At 37.1% G+C, this 19,317-nt stretch overlaps 1 protein-coding gene across 1 annotated transcript in view; it reads right to left on the bottom strand.

The window, feature by feature from the left end:
- Positions 1 to 1,037: 1,037 nt before the first annotated feature.
- RAD51B (RAD51 paralog B) overlaps positions 1,038 to 19,317 on the bottom strand; it is a 334,908-nt gene continuing 316,628 nt past the window's right edge. Inside the window, exon 8 of the mRNA XM_055088495.1 lies at positions 1,038 to 1,352. Within this exon, the coding sequence (XP_054944470.1) occupies positions 1,038 to 1,352 (315 nt within the window). The remainder of the gene's footprint in view (positions 1,353 to 19,317) is intronic.

The following is a 19,317-nucleotide window of genomic DNA, read 5'->3' as shown; positions in this document are numbered from 1 at the left end:
CCCTCCTTCACTGCAACATCCTCTGAAACCATGCTTCTCCCAGGGTACCAGATGAATCATCTATTAGAAGAATGAAGAAAACAGTCTCTTATGAAAAAGAACAGAGACCAAAATTCATGGAGCGTCCTGCGCACGCTGGAGTCTTCAGGGAACAGGGGCTGTATAAACCGCTGTGACAGTGATTCAGAAAACAGAGCAGCGAGGATAATCCCTCCTGAAAACTGAAACAGCAACGTGCCAGGAATGAAAAGCTTTGGTGGAGGTATGCCCATGTCCTAGGACTGGAATAAAGGCAGGTTTTAAAGGGCAAGTCTGAAATATACTTGCCGAACATGACCTGCCTTGCTAAGCCTGGTTCTTGTCATGGCTATTATGCCCTCAATTTCATGAACATCATGTTCACTTGGAAAGAAAAAAAAACTTGTTTTAGTAGTAATTGCACATCAATACGAGAGTCCTATTATTTCTATTAAGTTAATTAACCTATTTTTGAAAAGTATACAAAATAGGTCACTTAAGTGGGTGTGACCTTACCCAGTGAACTATGCTTTTAAACTGTCTCCAACTATTAAGATTTATAGTTGCCTTTATCAACATCTTAGCTGGAAAAGGCTGGCTGAGTGAAAGGCATGCAGCACCAGGCAAAAACAGTGTTGGTCCCTATCAATCAGCCTATTATAACTTAATGATATTTAGATGATATGATTAGATTTTCAAATTGAACGCTGTTTAATCTAAATTCCAGAGTGCTTGTGTAATGATGCTGTATTTTTAAGGCTCAGGCAAACAGTCTGAAGGAGAGAATTTGTAGCTGAGATCTATAAATATAATGTTCTTCCTAGATTGCTAGGGAAGAAAACTGCTTTACCATGGTATACGTATGTGGGCAAAAGCTACTTCTAAATTTTCACCGCTGTCATCATCAAAAGCATAAAGGGACTTTGCAGAACTGAGCACCATGCTAGGCAATACACAACGGTTTTGCCTTGCGTTTTGGTCTGGGTCAGATGGCATAAAATCCTAGAAGTCCATTTCTATTAAACATTAAATTTAATTCCATTTACAAAGTGATAATGTTCTTTCGAGCCTCTTCCCATCCAAGTGTCTCTGGTTCCATGATCATGTGGCCCACCCGAAGAAGTGATACTTGTGCTGTAACTAATCACATTGACTGCCAAGATGATGAAAGACATTTCCAAGCTCTCACATTCTAACAAAACAGTCTCATCGTTGGAGAAATGCAGATCACAAAGAACAACATCAAGTCTCCCAAGTGTGATAAGCTTCTTGGAATCTGTGAGCTCCAACATTATACATAAGAAATATGACGTCTTCCCATGTTGAGACCTCAACTGAAAAACAGTGAATTGTGTCAAAGTCACAGAGCAGCAGTCCAGTCTAACTCATTTTTAACCCCCCACTAGTGATCTACCAGGCACTCAGAAACCATCTGAATAAATTAATGAGTGTGCAGAAGCTGTCTCTTTAACACCTCCAGAAGAAAGTCCAGGCTTCTTAGTCTTTGAAGCTTCAGCCTCTGTTCCTACATTCATTTCTCGTCAGATACAAATCTTCTTCTGTGCTTCACTCTAAGAGAAGTGAATTATTGGCTGTTTCCCACTTACTCTGTTTTTTCCTCCGAATTCATATCTTCATCTGCATTATGACTTCTGCAGAAAGGTTTTCTGATCTCCTTGTGTTCAAATCCTACCCACACTTTATGAGTTTAGCTGTGACATCCTACACATACTTCAGAGGTTTATTCCCTGTGAAATGGATGTAAAGGGGTTCTGGACTCAAAGGTAGAGGATGGGGCTGGAGGAGGTAATTGAATTGAACTGAAATGGAAGATTTAAGCAAGAGTCTACATTCTGGGAGAGACAACATCCCCACCTCTAGCCTCTTTCCCTCCTTCAGCTCCCTAAACTCTGACAACCAGCTGTTTAACCCTCAAAAAGAAAATTGCTAAAGTCCTCCCTGGACAAAAAGATGAGCTGTAGAGAAAAGACATACAGTTGCAGACATTTGAAGGTCCAACCACAAAACAGTGGGGACTGTGCCAAAAACCTTCTAATGAAGACACCAATCAATAAAACTGGCCATATACCTAGAGCACCTGTGTGTGTGTGATACACACGTGAGCATGCCCACACACGTGCATGCACCTCTTACTCTTCAACATGAACGGACTGCCAAAGAACATTCGATTGTTGAAAGAAAAAGCCTCTGACATGAAAGACAAAGAGCAAATCATAGTCCCAGCAGTGTTACCTGTGTCATAAAAATTGTTTGTGTTTCCCAATGAAACAACTAATATTAAAGATGTTTAAAGGACACTTCTGGGGATAGTAAGGATATGATTTTCAATATTTAGCATCTTATACTTTGATAAGATCTGGATGATTATCAATATAATCATGACAGAAACTTCTATGTACCTTTTATTAAAGTTAAAATGTAGTTTACTAAAGAAGTAGTGAATTAAGAAAGATAAATTTGGTATATTTATGTTCAGATAGTGTCCATCCTAGGCCCAATGTCACATCTAAACAAACTCCCTGTGCTTGACCAAGTCTCCAAATTATCCTCCATCTTCTCTCTCCATACTACTTCTCCTTCCCAATTTAGAAATGAGAACTCTTATTTCCTCAGAATTCTGATAAGCTGGCATGGAGAAAGTGATCTGCTTGATTAATATATCCTGAGGTATTTAATGCCTAATAGATTTGTGACTCCTTCTAAGGCAAGGGGCTAAGGAAAAGAGGATGTTAGGGTAAGCGGACCTGGGCTCAGCCCTAGCTTGTGCATGACAATGGAATGACCTTAGGCAGATGAGTGAATTGCTTTGAAGTTACATTTCTTTACCTCTAAAATATATATGATAAAAATCTATCTAATAAGGTTGTTTTCAAAACTAAATAAGACAATGCTTATGGAAGGACTTGGCAACTATGTATAAAGTTCTAAAGAGGGCAGGGAGTGTAGGTGGAATATCAGAAGACTGATAAATGAGTCTTCAAGGTGAAATTTCAGACTGTGAAGTCTCTGGGTAGGTATAAGGGTTATGGGAGAATTCATGTTGGTCCTTCAATCATAGAAGTAAAGAGCAAGTCTACCTACCAAATCTTAATCTGGGTACTTTTAAGGGCCATTTCCATGCAACACTGAAAAGGGAGTGGAATTTGAGCACAGAGATATGGTCATAGGACTTTACTTCATCCATCCATGCATACATTCAACCATCTATCCATCCATCCATCAACCAGGTCCTACCTCTGTGCCAGCCATTCAGCTGGACATGGAAATACAAAATTGGACAAGATACAATCCCTCCAGTAGTCAAGTAGGAAGAAAAGGAAATATACACAACAAGTGCCATAGGTTTCATAGGAACGATATAAAAAGGATGCACAGGGTATGATGAGACAAGAGTAATCAATTCCACTTGAGTCACAAGAGACTTTGTGCTGAAATTGGGGTTTTAAAAAATCAATAGGGGGGCTTCCCTGGTGGCGCAGTGGTTGCGCCTCTGCCTGCCGATGCAGGGGAACCAGGTTCGTGCCCCAGTCCGGGAAGATCCCACATGCCGCGGAGCGGCTGGGCCCATGAGCCATGGCCGCTGAGCCTGCGCGTCCGGAGCCTGTGCTCCGCAACGGGAGAGGCCACAACAGAGGGAGGCCCGCATACCACAAAAAAAAAAAAAAAAAAAAAATCAATAGGTATTCATCAAAGTAGTGGATGGAGAAACTGTAGAGTGTTCAACAACATGTATGTTCAGGAACCCACAAACTTTCAACGTGGCTGAAGCATAGGCCAATGAGAGGATTCAAAGCCAGAAACAAGGCAAAGATCATTAAGACAATGATAATCAATATAAGGAGTTTAAATCTTCTCTTGTAGGAACACAAGAAGCCACTGCCAAATTTTTTTAAGTGAGAAATTAATACTTTTATGACTTGCATTTTGGGAAGGTTAATCTGGAAATGGTATGAGAATAGACTGCAGGTGGGTAAGTCTGGTGGCAAGAAGACAACTGAAGTCATCCAGCGACAGAGGAATGGGGATGGAGGTGTGAGTAGGGAATTTTCTCTAAGGCCTTTCAGCTATTTCTTTTATGTACCATGTTCACCAAATTAAGTGGATTATTCTATAGCATGCAAAACTAAAAAAAATTTATAAAGTATTTACAATCTCAAATATAAAGCCAATGCAAAAGACAATATATCTTGGTTAAAGAGAGTTGGTTTTGATCATTACTAAAAAAAGAAAGTTTAATGAAGGAGACAAGATGATACAGAGAGCTGGCATGAGACTGGAGCCCTACACCATCAGGTCACCAGTACAAATCCAGTCCAGGCCTGGTGTGACTGGAAGTTACTTTGAAATAATAGTGCTTTGTTGGCTAGTGTGAAATAACTGGTTTGTTTCATGCCAGTTCTCACAAGACAAGCATCTACATCACAAAATAAATAGCACTTCTGACCCTAATAGGACTCTGTCCAAGAGAAAAATTCTGGATGAATAGTCTGAATTTCTGCCTACCTACCCCTCTCTCCACCCTAAAAGCTGACCCCCTTCCCACTGTTCCATCCAAATCAATAACCTCTAGATGTCTGTTATCTCTATCTGGCAAAGCCTGCATGCCACTGTGCAGTCCTACTTTCTTTCTAAGATGAACCACAGAGAGTTCCAGGTTTACACACGACATTAACGGGTGCAAGGTTCCCGATGCGTTACTAATGGGACAAAAGAATAAATTTCATTTTAAAGTTATTTTCAAATCTTCCTACTGAAGGACATCTGAAAGTACTTAAGAAACACACTATATCCCTAGCGGTTGAAAGAAAGAAAGGGAAAAGAAAAAAAACCCAACAACTCTGTCTTGCCCTATAAAGGTTATTGAAAATACCATGCGATTAATGCTATTTATATGGCACTGAGCTAAACTCGAAAGGTAACACTTAACCACTCTCTGTTTACCAAGTTAATCCACCAGATTTGTTTACTTTGTCTGATTTACTGAGACAAATACGTTGAGTGTCTGAAATGTTTTATCTGGCCCTGGGAAAGGAAAACTAAAGGAGTGTTGTGCTTTTATTAATAGATAAGTGCAAACAGGCCCTATCCTATCAAATGAACAGCTAGGACCTTTGGCCACTGTTTACTGAAAATAAAATTAGCCTTGGCTGGCAGGTACTTATCAGATCTGAGAATAATTAACTACCCACATCTGGTACATGTTACTGAAAATGCTAGTGGGAGCCATTAACTTTGGTAAGGGTTGTTTTTCCTGAACAGCTAACATCCCCCTAACATACCATCGGAATGCACCCTTTTCTTCCCAGACACGTTCATGGCAGCACCAAAAGCAGTTCCACCAGCTGTTCCCTCACTTCAACTCAACAGAAAAACAGTTCTAGAAATCCAGAAGAAATTACTGAGACCTGGCTGCTTCCCACCACACTCCACAATGCTCACCAATGGGATCACCTGCCACAGCAAAACTGGAGCTTTGCAAACAAACAAGGGTCATTTTAAGTTAATCAATAATAACACTTTGTACTTTAAGCTTTCTGTTTTGTCTTGTTTTTCTCAAAGGACTTCAAGGAACATCACCAATGTAGAGTATAGCTTTCACAATTCAAAAGGAGAGCCTAGGAACCAACATCCCTCACAGCTAGTCAGTTGAAAAGGCAGTAATCAAATTCAGGTACATTGTCCCTAGTTCATTTCTTTTCTATACTAACAATCTCTTTACCAGGTAAGAGTTTTTACAATTTTATTAAAGGAAAGGAAATGCTCTAAGGCATTCATATAAATAAGCAATGCAAAATAAATCATTTTACATTTATGTCACAGAAACTAGAGGCAGGAAACTCAAGGTCTCTGCAATTAGCTTGCTGTGAAATTCTAAACAAGTCAGATGACTCCTTTAGTCAAGTGATCTCTCTTCTCTCTGCTCTGTAAACCTGGGAATACCAACCTACACCACAAAGCTGTGAGGAGGAGTAAACTTCTGACAGCACCAGGAAAACACATGTCAGTGGAGAGATAAGAAATTCCAAATCTCCAGGAACATTTCTTCTCAAGGAAAACAGCAGGACTATACTAATAAATTATAACATTTTACCCAGCACCATTTATCAAGGTAATTCCCCAAAATGTTTTGTAGACAGGTAATTATTACCCCTTCTACTGTGCCAAGGGAACTTGCATTCTAGAGACTAAGACCTTGGGTGGTTTGAAGATCAGCAGTTGCCTTATTTCCAAGGAAATTGCAAATTGGATTTTATTAACAATGAATGGATGGCCTTTCTGTACACACATACCTTACTAAAATATGCTAGGTGGGTAGACATCAGACACTTTAGTAGGTAAGGACACGAACTAAGAAATGGGGAGGTCTAGGGATATGGAGCTACTAAATAAGGCTTGGAACACAGAGGAGGTAGGATTAATATGCGTGGAGGAAATATAATAAAGGGGAGGGGAGTAAGGCCAGTAGAAAACAGAAGAAACGAAAGCAATCGGTAGGACTAGGTAGTGTGGTCACATAAAGAATGAAGCCAAGCCAGTGGGGATGACAGGCATAAGCTGAAGGGACCTTAAGTGATTAAGATAGACAAGAGGAGGGTCTCCCATGTGACACATCAAGGCAAGCAGGAATTATCTGCTTGAAATCAGAGAAAACGTTGTTGATTTGGTTTGGGTCCAGTGAAGCTGAAAACAGAGAGAGAAATGGATTTGTAATTCTGTGCACACACAGAATTGGGAGGCACCTGGAACATAACACGAAAAATTACTTGGGTAAAACTGGCAAAATTAGAAAATGTTGGGCTTCCCTGGTGGCGCAGTGGTTGAGAATCTGCCTGCCAATGCAGGGGACATGGGTTCGAGCCCTGGTCTGGGAAGATCCCACATGCCGCGGAGCAACTAAGCCCGTGAGCCACAACTACTGAGCCTGCGCGTCTGGAGCTTGTGCTCCGCAACAAGAGAGGCCGCGATAGTGAGAGGCCCGTGCACCGCGATGAAGAGTGGCTCCCGCTTGCCACAACTAGAGAAAGCCCACGCACAGAAATGAAGACCTAACACAGCCAAAAATAAATAAATAAATAATTTTTTTTAAAAAAATGAAAATGTTAAGTCCAAAATCTTCCAATTCCAATAATAAATTTGATTTGCTAAATGAGGACCTAACACAGCCAAAAATAAATAAATAAATAATTTTTTTTAAAAAAATGAAAATGTTAAGTCCAAAATCTTCCAATTCCAATAATAAATTTGATTTGCTAGATTGTGAAAGATTTCTCATGTCAATGCCTTCTGTAGTATCCCTCTAATCATTCAGTTATTCTACTGGAATACTATGTGTGGTGTGACTAGCACAGCTTTCCTAGGATTATTCAGATTTGCACAGTCCAGAAACCACTCACAGTCTTAAGGAGGTGGACTGTTCAAACTATTTTCCTGTCATTAAACAAGCAGGTTGATTTCTCTGAAGTGTCAAACCCCATAACTAGCAGCTATAATATATTAAATGCACTCTTCTGCCTTCATTAATCTTTCACAAAGGACAGGCTTATAGGAAAAAAAATGCTGTACATTTTCTAGTACATTAAACCCCCTATTAGCATCAGAATTTTAAAAAATGCTTTGGCTGAGAGGTTTAAAAATAAGTATTTCCTCTGGTATAGAATCTTCTATTTGAAATGTTTAAAAGGCTTCCAAGATAAACTTATATATTTGTTTCAAAAGCATTCAGTATTCATGGAAGCAACCTAAGTGTCCCTCCATAGATGAATGGAAAAATGATATGGTGTACACACACACACACACACACACACACACACACACACACACACCGGACTATTACTCAGCCATAAAAAAGAATGAAATCTTGCCATTTGTGACAACATAGATGGATCTAGAGGGTACCTACTAAATGAAATAAGTCAGATGTCTTATATTTGGAAATATGACCTCATTTACATGTGGAATCTAAAAAACAAAATGAAAATAGACTCATAGATACAGAGAAAAAACAGGTGGTTGCCAGAGGGGAGGGTGCAGGGGAGATGGGCAAAATAAGTGAAGGGATTTAAGAGGTACCAACTTCCAGTTATAAAATAAATAAGTCACAGGGATTTTTAATATACAGGATAAGGAATATCATCAATAATACTGTAAAAACTTTGTATAGGGACAGATGGTTACTAGACTTATTGTGGTGATCATTTCATAATGTATTTAAACGTTAAATCACTATGCTGTACACCTGAAACTACAATAATATTGTATATCAACAGTATTGGAATTTTTTTTTAAAAAGGAAACTAATAAATATACCCAACAAACCCTCTTAGAACTAATAAGTGAGTTCCAGCAAGGTCACAGGATATAAGATAAACAATCAAAAATCATTTCTATATACTAGCATGAACACAGGGACACTGAAATTAAATTAAAAATAGACTTGCTATATGATCCAGCAATCCCACTTCTGTGTATATATCTGAAGGAAATGAAATTAGTATCAGGGCGAGATATCTGCATTCCCATGTTCAAGGCAGCATTATTCACAACAGCCAAGATATAGGAATAACCTAAATGTTGAGAATAAATAAAGAAAATTTGATACAGAAGCCATAAAAAAGGAAGAAAATCCTGCCATTTGTGACAACATGGATGAATGTGGAAGACATTACGCTAAGTGAAATAAGCCAGACAGAGAAAGAAAAGTACTGTATTATCTCACCAATATGTGGAATTTAGAAGAGGGAAAGTCAAACTCAGAGAAGCAGAGAGTAGAATCGTGGTTGCCAGGGGTTGGGGTGGGGAGAAGAAATGGGGAGATGTTGGTCAAAGGCTACAAACTTTCAGTTATAAGATGAATTAAGTTCTGGGAATTTAATGTACAGCACGGTGACTATAGTTAATAATACTGTACTGTATACTTAAAATTTGCTGAGAATAGATTTTAAGCCTTCTCACCACACACACAAAAAAGGTAACTATGTGACGTGATGGATGTGTTAATTAACTTAATTGTGGTAATCATTTCACAATGTATACATATACCAAATTATCATGTTGTATACTTTAAACACATACAATTTTGTCAATTATACCTCAATAAAACTGGAAAAATACTATTTATAACCACTAAAATAAATGAAATACTTAGGTATAAATCGAACAAAACATGACAGTACTTGTATGCTGAAAACTACTCAAAACTGATGAAAGAAATCAAATAAGATAAAATAAATGGAGATATATATTGTGAAAAAAATTTTTTAATAAAAGCATTCAGTATTTGATTTAAAATATCCCTAGATTTAAATTTTAAGGAAATTGTATATGGCTTTGGAATAAAAAAATTATGCCTGAGAATTTAGCTAAAGCCTATATAAAACAATTTTTTCTAAAAAAAGGAATGTATTAAATGTGCTATTTGAATTTACCCATTAAACAAGAGAACTCAGTATTCTAATAGTGGTTGTTATGAAAATAAATCAAAGTCTCCCTGAATTGAAACGTTACTTAATTATACCTAGATGTTGGAATTGTTTCAATCTTGCTCTGTATTACAACTTTCTTTCAAAATTTTTGTTAATAGTAATAGGCTGGAAATGGAACCTTATTATAAAGCAGGGTTTCTAAACCTTAGCACTATTGGCATTTTAGGCTGGGTAATTCTTCATATGAGGGGTTGTCCTGTGCACGGTAAGATGTTTAACAGCATCCTTGGGTTCCACCCAGTAGTACCCCTTCAACCTCTCTGCATAGTTCTGACAACCAAAAAATGTCCCCAGACATTGCCAGATTTCCTCTGGAGGCAAAATCACCCCAGCTGAAAATAACTGCTAGAAAGAAATGGCAACCACCATAATTTCATTTAGGAGAAGGAGTGTAGTATTCCGGGGATACAACAAGGTGTGAAGTAAAGAGGATGGGCTTTAGAGTTAGGCAGATTGGAATCAAAATTAAGACTCATTAGAGTGTAGCCTTATGAAAATCAGCTTAATTAAGCCTCAGATTCCTCATTAATGAAATGGGTATAACGACATCCTAGTAGACATTTTTCTTTGCCCTCCAGCATATGTTCTGGTGATCAGGGGTTAAGAAGTCCTCTCTTCCTTTAGGGGAAACAGCTTTTCCACCCTCAGTCTATCTCCTGCTCCAAGGTTGAGCATACGAAGCTGGCTTAGCCAGTGAAATAACTGCATGCCCAGGGCATTAATTAATAGTTCAAGGATGGGCATGTGACCCATGCTGGGCCAATTATACTCAACTCTGAGGCTTTTTGCTGGAGAAAGAGGAAAGATTCATTCCCTTTTTCCTGAAGTTAAGCTAGTAGGACCATAAGCCTGGAGCTTCTGTGTGGGAAAAACCAACCTAGTGGAAAACTGATTCAAGAGATGTAGAGAGGGCTTCCCTGGTGGCGCAGTGGTTGAGAGTCTGCCTGCTGATGCAGGGGACACGGGTTTGTGCCCCGGTCCGGGAAGATCCCACATGCTGCAGAGCAGCTGGGCCCTTGAGCCATGGCCGCTGGGCCTGCGCATCCAGAGCCTGTGCTCCACAACAGGAGAGGCCACAACAGTGAGAGGCCCACGTACCGCAAAAAAAAAAAAAAAAAAGAGAGAGATGTAGAGAGACCAAGCCCTGATGAAACAATTTGTAATACCTGAAGTCAGATCTACCCCTTACGTTCTTCAGTTATGTTAGCTAATGAATTCCCTTTTAACTTAAGCCAGTGTTGAGTTGGGTTTTATCACTTGGAACTGAAAGAGTCCTAACCTGTAAGTTACCTACCTCAAATGCTTGCTGAAAAGACCAAGTAAAATGATGAAGACAATAAAGCTATAAAGAGCTTCTTTCTTCTGGCTCTCAATTTATAGAAATCAATACAAACACAATTACATAAGACCTCAAAACACAATGCAGTCAAGGATCAGACAACAGAACCCATGACTTGGCTTTGAGCTCTTTTCAATAAACTGGTAGACATTCTAAAAGAGCTTAAATTCATGGAGCCAAAAATTACTATGCTTTAAGTTACCTACTATGATGTCAATGAATAGCACATGCAAAATCTGGTATGTTTTCTTTGTTGCCATCATTTTTAGGTGGCCAACAGTAAGAGTTTGCTTTGAGTATGAAGGTTCCATAGCTTGATTTTTTTTTTTTTTTAACTGCCAAGAGACTGAAAGAAGGATTAAATAGTGGATTAAATCAAAATAACAAGGATGGGACTAGGTTGAATCTAGTGAGACACCTACCTCAGATGTAAAACTCAGTATTCAAGGTAGAAGTAAGGTAAATAATATTTTAACACACGATTTTAAAAATCAAAATTAATGCCAAAAATCCACGATGAAGAAAACATCACAATTTTAAATAAAGGCAGGGTCAATATCACCGATTTCTCCTTTTGCCCCAGGCTCCAAAATGGCTCAGCATGGCATTCCAGAACAGTAAAATCTCTAAGCTATAAAAAGCAGAGGCATATCTAGTGTTCACAAACAACATCAAGGACTTAAATGCATTTGAGAGGCAACCTAGTTAAGAACTCTAAATTGAAAGCTAAGAAACTCGAGTTCAAGTTCCAGCTCTGCCAGTACTAAGTTACGTAACTGAGCAAATTACTTGGCCGTTCTAATATTTAGTTTTTTCACACATAAACTGAAAGGGCTATACCAAGTGATTATCAAGATTTTTCTTAACTCTAAAGTTCTATGATTACATTCTAATTTAATTTCCTTTGATGTCTAAAAACAAATGAATAGCGAGTATGTTGCATTTTCAGTCCAGCATTTGTGTTATCTAGGAGCTTATGAAATGACAAGCTCTAACCATTCAAGTCTACCAGTGAAAATAACCCAGGTTGAGGGTGATTTTTGTTTGTTTGTTTAATGAGTGCTCTCACATGTTTCAAATGCCATTTGATTATAAGATCCTACAATGGGGAGGTCAGCAGCTTTCCATTGCGGGTATGGGGTAGCAAGGTTGATCTGTGTCTCTAAAAGCTGAAATAATTCACATGGCCGCCCACTGACAAGTCTACTGAAGCATAAAGTAATCGGGTTAATAAGTGACTGCTTATAATTCCCAACAATTTCCAGAAATAGGAAAATGAAAATTTAAAATCAACAACAACAAAGAAAAGGTGACGAGTATCTGGAACAGGAGAAAGAAAAAAAAGTAATCTATTAATTCTTAAAAAATAGTATATTACATTAAAAGTGATGAAAGTAGCAAGTGACTCAGAAAGCACTGGAAATAGAATATAAACACCAAATATGAAAAACTAAAATGCCTGTGCTCTGGTCCGTGCATGTAAGTTTTTTTTTCCAATTTTTTGCTGAACCCTAAGAAATAAAGAATTCTCCATACCTATGAGATAAACGGACTCAGAAGCTTTTGAAAAGGACTTTGTAAATAAAAACAGGGGCTATTTTTTTTTAAATCAATCTTAAACTTTTTATTATGCAAAATTTCAAACACAGGCAAGGTATACAGGATAGTATAATGATCCCCCATATACCCATTAACAGCTTCAATAATTATCAACTCATGGCCAAAGTTATTGGCTATACTCTTACTAATTTCCCCCAATTCTCATAAAGGGATATTCCTTTTAAGCCCCAAAATAAACAAATCTTTTGGGGCTTCAGTTTCCTTGTTCGTAAAATGCAAGCAATTATACTCACCTCCTTACCTACTATAAATGAAGTTATAAAAAACAACCAAACCTTTTGGGTCTCTTCTAACACTTTCTATGGTATCTGAACATAAGAAATAACAAGACAGAAAATGGAATCAACTTTTGTTTAAACAAGTCTTTCTTTTAAACAGCTCAAAGTGCTTTGGAAAAATTTATCTTTCATTCTCCCAGCACCTCTGTGTGGCAAATGAAAGTATTATTATTCACCTTCAGCAGATATAGAAACTAAAGAAAAAGGAAATGATTCAAGTCAGATCAAATGAAGAATCAACAGTAGGGGGAAAAATGAATCTAAATTTTCGGACTCCTCATGTTCTGTCATTACAATATGCCATTTCTATCATTACTCTGACATATGTAGATGAAAATAATTGTTTTCTCTAAATGAAATGGACTTACACTCTATTAAGGAGTTCGTACATTTAAGAGAGCAGTGCTATATAATATGTAGGCATTCAAATATATTGAGTGACTTTAAAGCTCATCTTGTAGAGTCATACAAGAGCACAATCCTTAATTAGTTGGCTCAGCCTACTTAAAGAAGACAGTAAGAAGTAAAGGAAGGAAACTAAATATACCTGTGGTTCACTGGAATTGAACAATTATAGCTGGCCATTTCACAGGTTTGAAATCTAAAATATTTTCTTGGCAGATGTAAACATTACTTCAGTGTTACAATAGAGAATTATACCATTTGGGCCCAGTCCACAGTGCCACAGGCATGGATGATGCAACTTCCAACTCAGTTATACAGTATTTTTATAGAACTTACCAAGTCATTATAACTTCATATATTTCAGACATTTTCCTTCCAATTCATACAACAGCTCCTGTTCACTGCATTTGGTCAAGGAAGGTTGGTATGGGATGTGGGGAATGAAAAAAGTCTGTGGGAAGGGTGTGATGAGAATAGTCTGCCATGAGCTAGGTGTTCCTTAAATGTTGCCTATTATTCACCTCATGGAATACATCAGGGCAGAGGTTCTTTCTCTTTCTGTGATCTCAGGAATAGCCAGCTGCGGCCTGAGTAATGTCTTCTAGGACCATCACAGCAGAGATCACAACTACTTAAACATTCAAATGAATAGTTTAAAAGTTTATGTAATTCGTCTCCAATGATCTCTCTCCAACTTTGAAAATAAGATTAGAGGCCATGACCTACCCAATACCTGACTCCCTAAGATTTTTTGACAAGCCAGCTATAAAGCAACCAACCAACAAACAGGTTTAAATTGTATTTTAACACAATCACTTGTGATTGCTGTTATTATTGTTTTAATTTAGGATGTAGAGCTCATGTGCAAGGCAGAAAACAGAATGAGGATATAATAGAAAGGATAGTGAACTGGCAGTTAAGCAACCTAGGTTTCCATCTTATATCTGCACTAACTAGTTCTGTTGGGCAAGGCTGATATGTTGAGGATAGCAGTTTTCTCATCTGTCAGATGAAATACATGGTCCAAGTGATTTCTAAATTTAGTTCTAAAATTCTCAGACTACCTAATTCCATACACTTTATTCCATTACTTCCATGTAATGTCCCATTTTTCATAATGCCACGCCTTTGCTATAACATGCTTTAAAATGTTTATCATCCCTCTATTGATTAGCTTATAGAAAAACAGTTTAAATCTGAAACAGAGAAAAAGGAGCATCATATTAAATGAACTCTTAATAACTCTCTTTTATAGGTATAGGTTTAAAAAATAATAATAGTAAGATTTTCTAGTCCTCCAAATCCCACCTAATCAGGCCATTTTCTGAGATTCAGAAACGGCAGTTTATAAAAGGATAACATAGATGTCTGGGTCAGCACCTGGCAAATTAACAGATGTTAGAGAAATATGCATGTACCTAACGCCTCCCCCTCTATCCCCATTTTCCCAAAACTACCACCTCCACTACCAAAAGTAAGTCTTTTATAAACTGCAACACCCTCTTTGAATCAGAGGTGCTACGGAACCAGACTGAGGACTCAATTCTGAATGAGTTTATACCTTTACGTAAGAGTTCCAAATTGTACCAGAAAAAAATATATATATACAACAAAATTTCTGTTTTCAAATTATCAAGAATAGCCTTGGGTACATTATTAATAAAAGGAAATTTGTAAATAAATGGAAATCATAATAATAACTATAGTTCAAACATATTTTATATTTTCCCAAACAATTCATGAGAAAATGTCACTCAGCATGCAATGATTCTATTATAGGGAAATTAAATATTAATAAACATAGAATTTATAGTTAAAAAAAAAACCCTAAGCCTTCTGGGAATACTATATACACAGTTTGCCAAACTTGGACCCAAGCAGAGCAAGATATGTGGTTGCGAGTTTCATAAATGCCAAGAGAAACAGTTTTTCTAAAATGCTTTCTTGACTTAAAGCATTAATCCACCTAAAAAACTGCTAACTAGATAAGGGGAGACCAGCAATAAAAAACTAGCAATAACAATGTTATAGAAAAATATTCTGGAATTTTCGAACTTGAAATACACAAGCCTTTCTCTGTGGAGATGAACTCCTTCCATTCTCCAAGAGCTCTGTCAACATCACCAACCTCAAACACTTGGCTCACACAAAAAATGTGATGACGCAGGAAATTGTCTGGAAACAAACAAACAAACAAAAAAAGCATTCTCTCTCCCTGGAACCAGAGCTGCCCCAGTAGAGCAGGCAAGCAGCCAGCATGTCAGGGCTTTATTTTAAAGTCTGTTTAATTGTTCCATTCCAATTCAACAGTCCAAGCTCCTTTTCTAAGTACAAGATAGGGAAAAAAAAAAGAAAAAAAAAAAAAAAAGAAAAAAGATCTTACAAGATATTATCTAGTTCTTACTTCACTAGCCCCTATTGAAGAAATGCTAAGTGCTAATTAGCCACATAAACTGTGCAGATGAACTCCAAATCTTTGTGGTACTCGTCTTAGAAGGGTCTCTCTGCCCTGAGGGCCAAGTCAATCTGAAATTCACACATGCAAAGTGCACCCAAGATTCACAATTGCATTCTAATTACTGCTGTTTATCCATGAACTTTCCTACTTTTCAAACTGTCTATAAAAGGAGAAAGCAGTTACAGCAAGTACCTTATCACATTCTAGTTGATTTTTGCAAACATTTATTGACTTGGCTGACATTATAGGGGCTGTAAGAACAGACAGGAGATAACCTACGTTTCTCTAGCATTTTGGTATTTTTTTTCTGCTTCTTTTCTTGCCAAAAATCAATTGGCTTCCCAGTAAAGCACAAATAAAGCAAATAAACAAAACCAAAAACTCACAGCTATTTACTGATATAAAGAAATTAAAATAATACTGTACTATGATACCAACTCAATTCACTTGGCATCATTTCCTTCTTACATAATATGTTCTATGAAATGTATAATTCTAGTGGCTTGTGTATGTCTTTCCCCCTCAAATTCAATAATCTACCCATTGATATGATCGACCATTTGTACAAGGAATTTTGTTATGTAAATGTCTGTGATGGATATAAGTGGACGAAAAAATAATGATAATTCTGAGATTAATTCTCTTTCCAAATTCTCAATTTATGAGGAGACATCATGGGTATTTCAGTTAGAGACTCCTTGTCTTGCTATTGGTCATTTCTATAACCACCATTGAAAACTTAAAAGAAGCTTTTTCTCTTCTGACCAAGATGGAGTAACAGGATCAAATTTACCCTACCACCTAAAACAACCAAAAAAATATTTTTAAGACAAAACATATGAAACAACTTTTTTTCCCCAAGATACTGGACATCAGGCAATGAAAGACAGTGATCCCTTCGAGATGGAAAAAATGAGGAGTGCTCTATGACCGCCCCAGCTTACTAATAATTTCTAGGCTGTGATGCAGGGAGGGAGAGGAAACCGAGATGGAGTCCACTCAAGTTGAGGAGATGGAACCTAGGACCTGGGAAGAACAAGGCAGCTAGAGTTCACATGAGAGACCTATGGAGTCTACCTCAAATACTCAGCAGAGTACTGATTAGTACATGCATGTGAGGAAATTACTTGAGGCTGGAGAAAGAAAGATTTGATAGAAGTAAAGAGAAGAGTGCCTGGCACTCACACAAAGCCAGGAGTAATGCCTATCCTCATCAACCAGAATGGAAACGTCATAAATCATGGAGCACTGAGTACAGTATACAGAAGGATCTTGCCTTGATAGTGGAGAATAATTATCTTTAAACCAAATGGTTCTGGTCCTGCCAAAAACAAAACAAAACAAAAAAAACTTAAAAGCAATATCCAAAAGCATCAAACTGTTTCCAAATAATTCAACTACATCCCAAAACAAAGCTTAATACTTATAGGAGTGCAAAAATATACAGCACCCAAGAAGGTAAAATTCACAATGTCTGGCATCCAATCAAATATAACCAGACATAGATAGAAGCAGCAAAGTGAGACCCATAATAAGGAGAAAACTCAATCACTGAAATGGACTCAGAACTGACACAGATGCTAGAATGAGTAGATAACGATATTAAAATAGTTATTATAACTATATTCCATATGTTTGAAAAGTTAGAGATAGCAAAAAGACCCAAAATCAAACTTTTAGAGATAAACACTACAATATATGAGATGACAAATACACTGGATGTAATTAATGGTAGATTACACATTGGAGAACTTGAAGACACAACAATAGAAACTAGTAAACATAGAAATAGACAAAAACAATTAATGAACTTGAAGCTACAGCAACAGAAACTATCTAAAATGAAATAGAAAACAATCAGCCAAATGAAAAGAGCATCATTGAGCTATGGTGGTGGGGGGGACAACTTCAGGTGATTTACTATATGTGTAATAGGAGTCTCCAAGGAGGAGGATAGAAGAAAAAGAGAAGAAAAAACTTTTGAAAAAATAATGGTCAGGATTCCCAAATTTGATGAAAACTATAACTCTTCATAAAGAGTTATAAAGAGAAAAAGCTCAACAAATCCCAAGCATAAAAAACATGAGAAAATTACATGAAGGTACATCATAATTAAGTTGCTCAAAACCAGTGAAAGGAAAAAAACTTAAAAGGAACAAGAGAAAAAGATGCATCATATACAGAGAAACAAAGATAAGTGCAGTTTCTAGTTGGAAACAATGAAAATGGAAATACAGTAGTGCAAGTTCAAAAAACTGAAAGAAAAAACTGTCAACCGAGAATTCTATTCCCAGCAAAACTATCTTCCAAAAAAGAAAGGTAAAATAAGGAGCTCTTTAGACATACAAAAGCTGAAAAAATTCATCACCAGCTTACCTACACTACAAGAAATAATACAGTAAGTCCTTTAGGCAGAAGGAAAATAACATCAGATGGAAATCTGGATCTATACAAAGGAATAAAGAACAATGGAAATGGTACCTAGTAGGTAAATATATAAGATATTTTATTATTTAAATATATTTTAAAGACAACTGGCTGCTTAAACAAAACTTTATTGTGTGATTCATAACATGTATAACATGTATAAGTAAAATATATGACAACTACTATACAGCTACTGTAACATTCTTATACTATATGTGAAGTGGCATAATAGCAGTTAAAGATAGGCTGTGATAAGTTAAAGATGTACACTATAAATTCCAAAACAACTAAATAAAGTTATAGCTAACAAGACAATCAAGGATGTAAAATGGAATCATAAAAAATACTTAATCCAAAGGAAGACAGGATACAAGGTTAATGTATGAAAGTCAATTGCTTCCTTACATACCAGCAATGAACAATTAGCAATTGAAATTAGAAACACAACACCATTTATCTTGGCACAGAGAGAGAGAGAGAGAGAGAGAGAGAGAGAGAGAGAGAGAGAGAGAGAGAGAGAGAGAGAGAAATACTTAGGTGTGAACCTAACAAAGTATATACAAATCTATAGGAGGAAACTATAAAACTCTGACGAAAGAACTCAAAAGAAGATCTAAATAAATGGAGAGATATTCCGTGGATAGGAAGACCCAATATTCTCAAAATGTTGATTCTTCCCAACTCGATCTATAGATTCAATGCAATCCCAATCAAAATCCCAATAAATTACTTAATGGATATGGACAAACTGATTCTAAAGCTTATATGGAAAGGCAAAAGACCCATAGTAGCCCACACAATATTGAAGAAAAACAAAGATGGAGGACTGAAACTACCCGACTTCAAGACTTACTATAAAGCTACAGTAATCTAGGGAGTGTGCTATTAGTGAAAGAACAGATAACTAGATCAATGGAAAAGAGTAGAGAGTTCATAACTCACATATAGTTAACTGAATTTTGACAAAGGAGCCAAAGGCAATTCAACATAAAAGGATCGTCTTTTTATCAAATGGTGCTGGAACAACTGGACATCCACATTAAAAAAACAAAAAATAATTTAGACACTTACTTTACACCCTTCACAAAAATTAACTCAAAATGGATGATAGAACTAAATATAAAACACAAAACTAGGGCTTCCCTGGTGGTGCAGTGGTTGAGAGTCCGCCTGCCGATGCAGGGGACACAGGTTCATGCCCCGGTCCGGGAAGATCCCACATGCCGCGAAGCAGCTAGGCCCGTGAGCCATGGCCGCTGAGCCTGCGCG

Source organism: Physeter macrocephalus, chromosome 11 (genome assembly GCF_002837175.3).
Source record: "Physeter macrocephalus isolate SW-GA chromosome 11, ASM283717v5, whole genome shotgun sequence".
Lineage (NCBI taxonomy): Eukaryota > Metazoa > Chordata > Mammalia > Artiodactyla > Physeteridae > Physeter > Physeter macrocephalus.
This window is presented reverse-complemented; position numbering and strand designations above follow the sequence as displayed.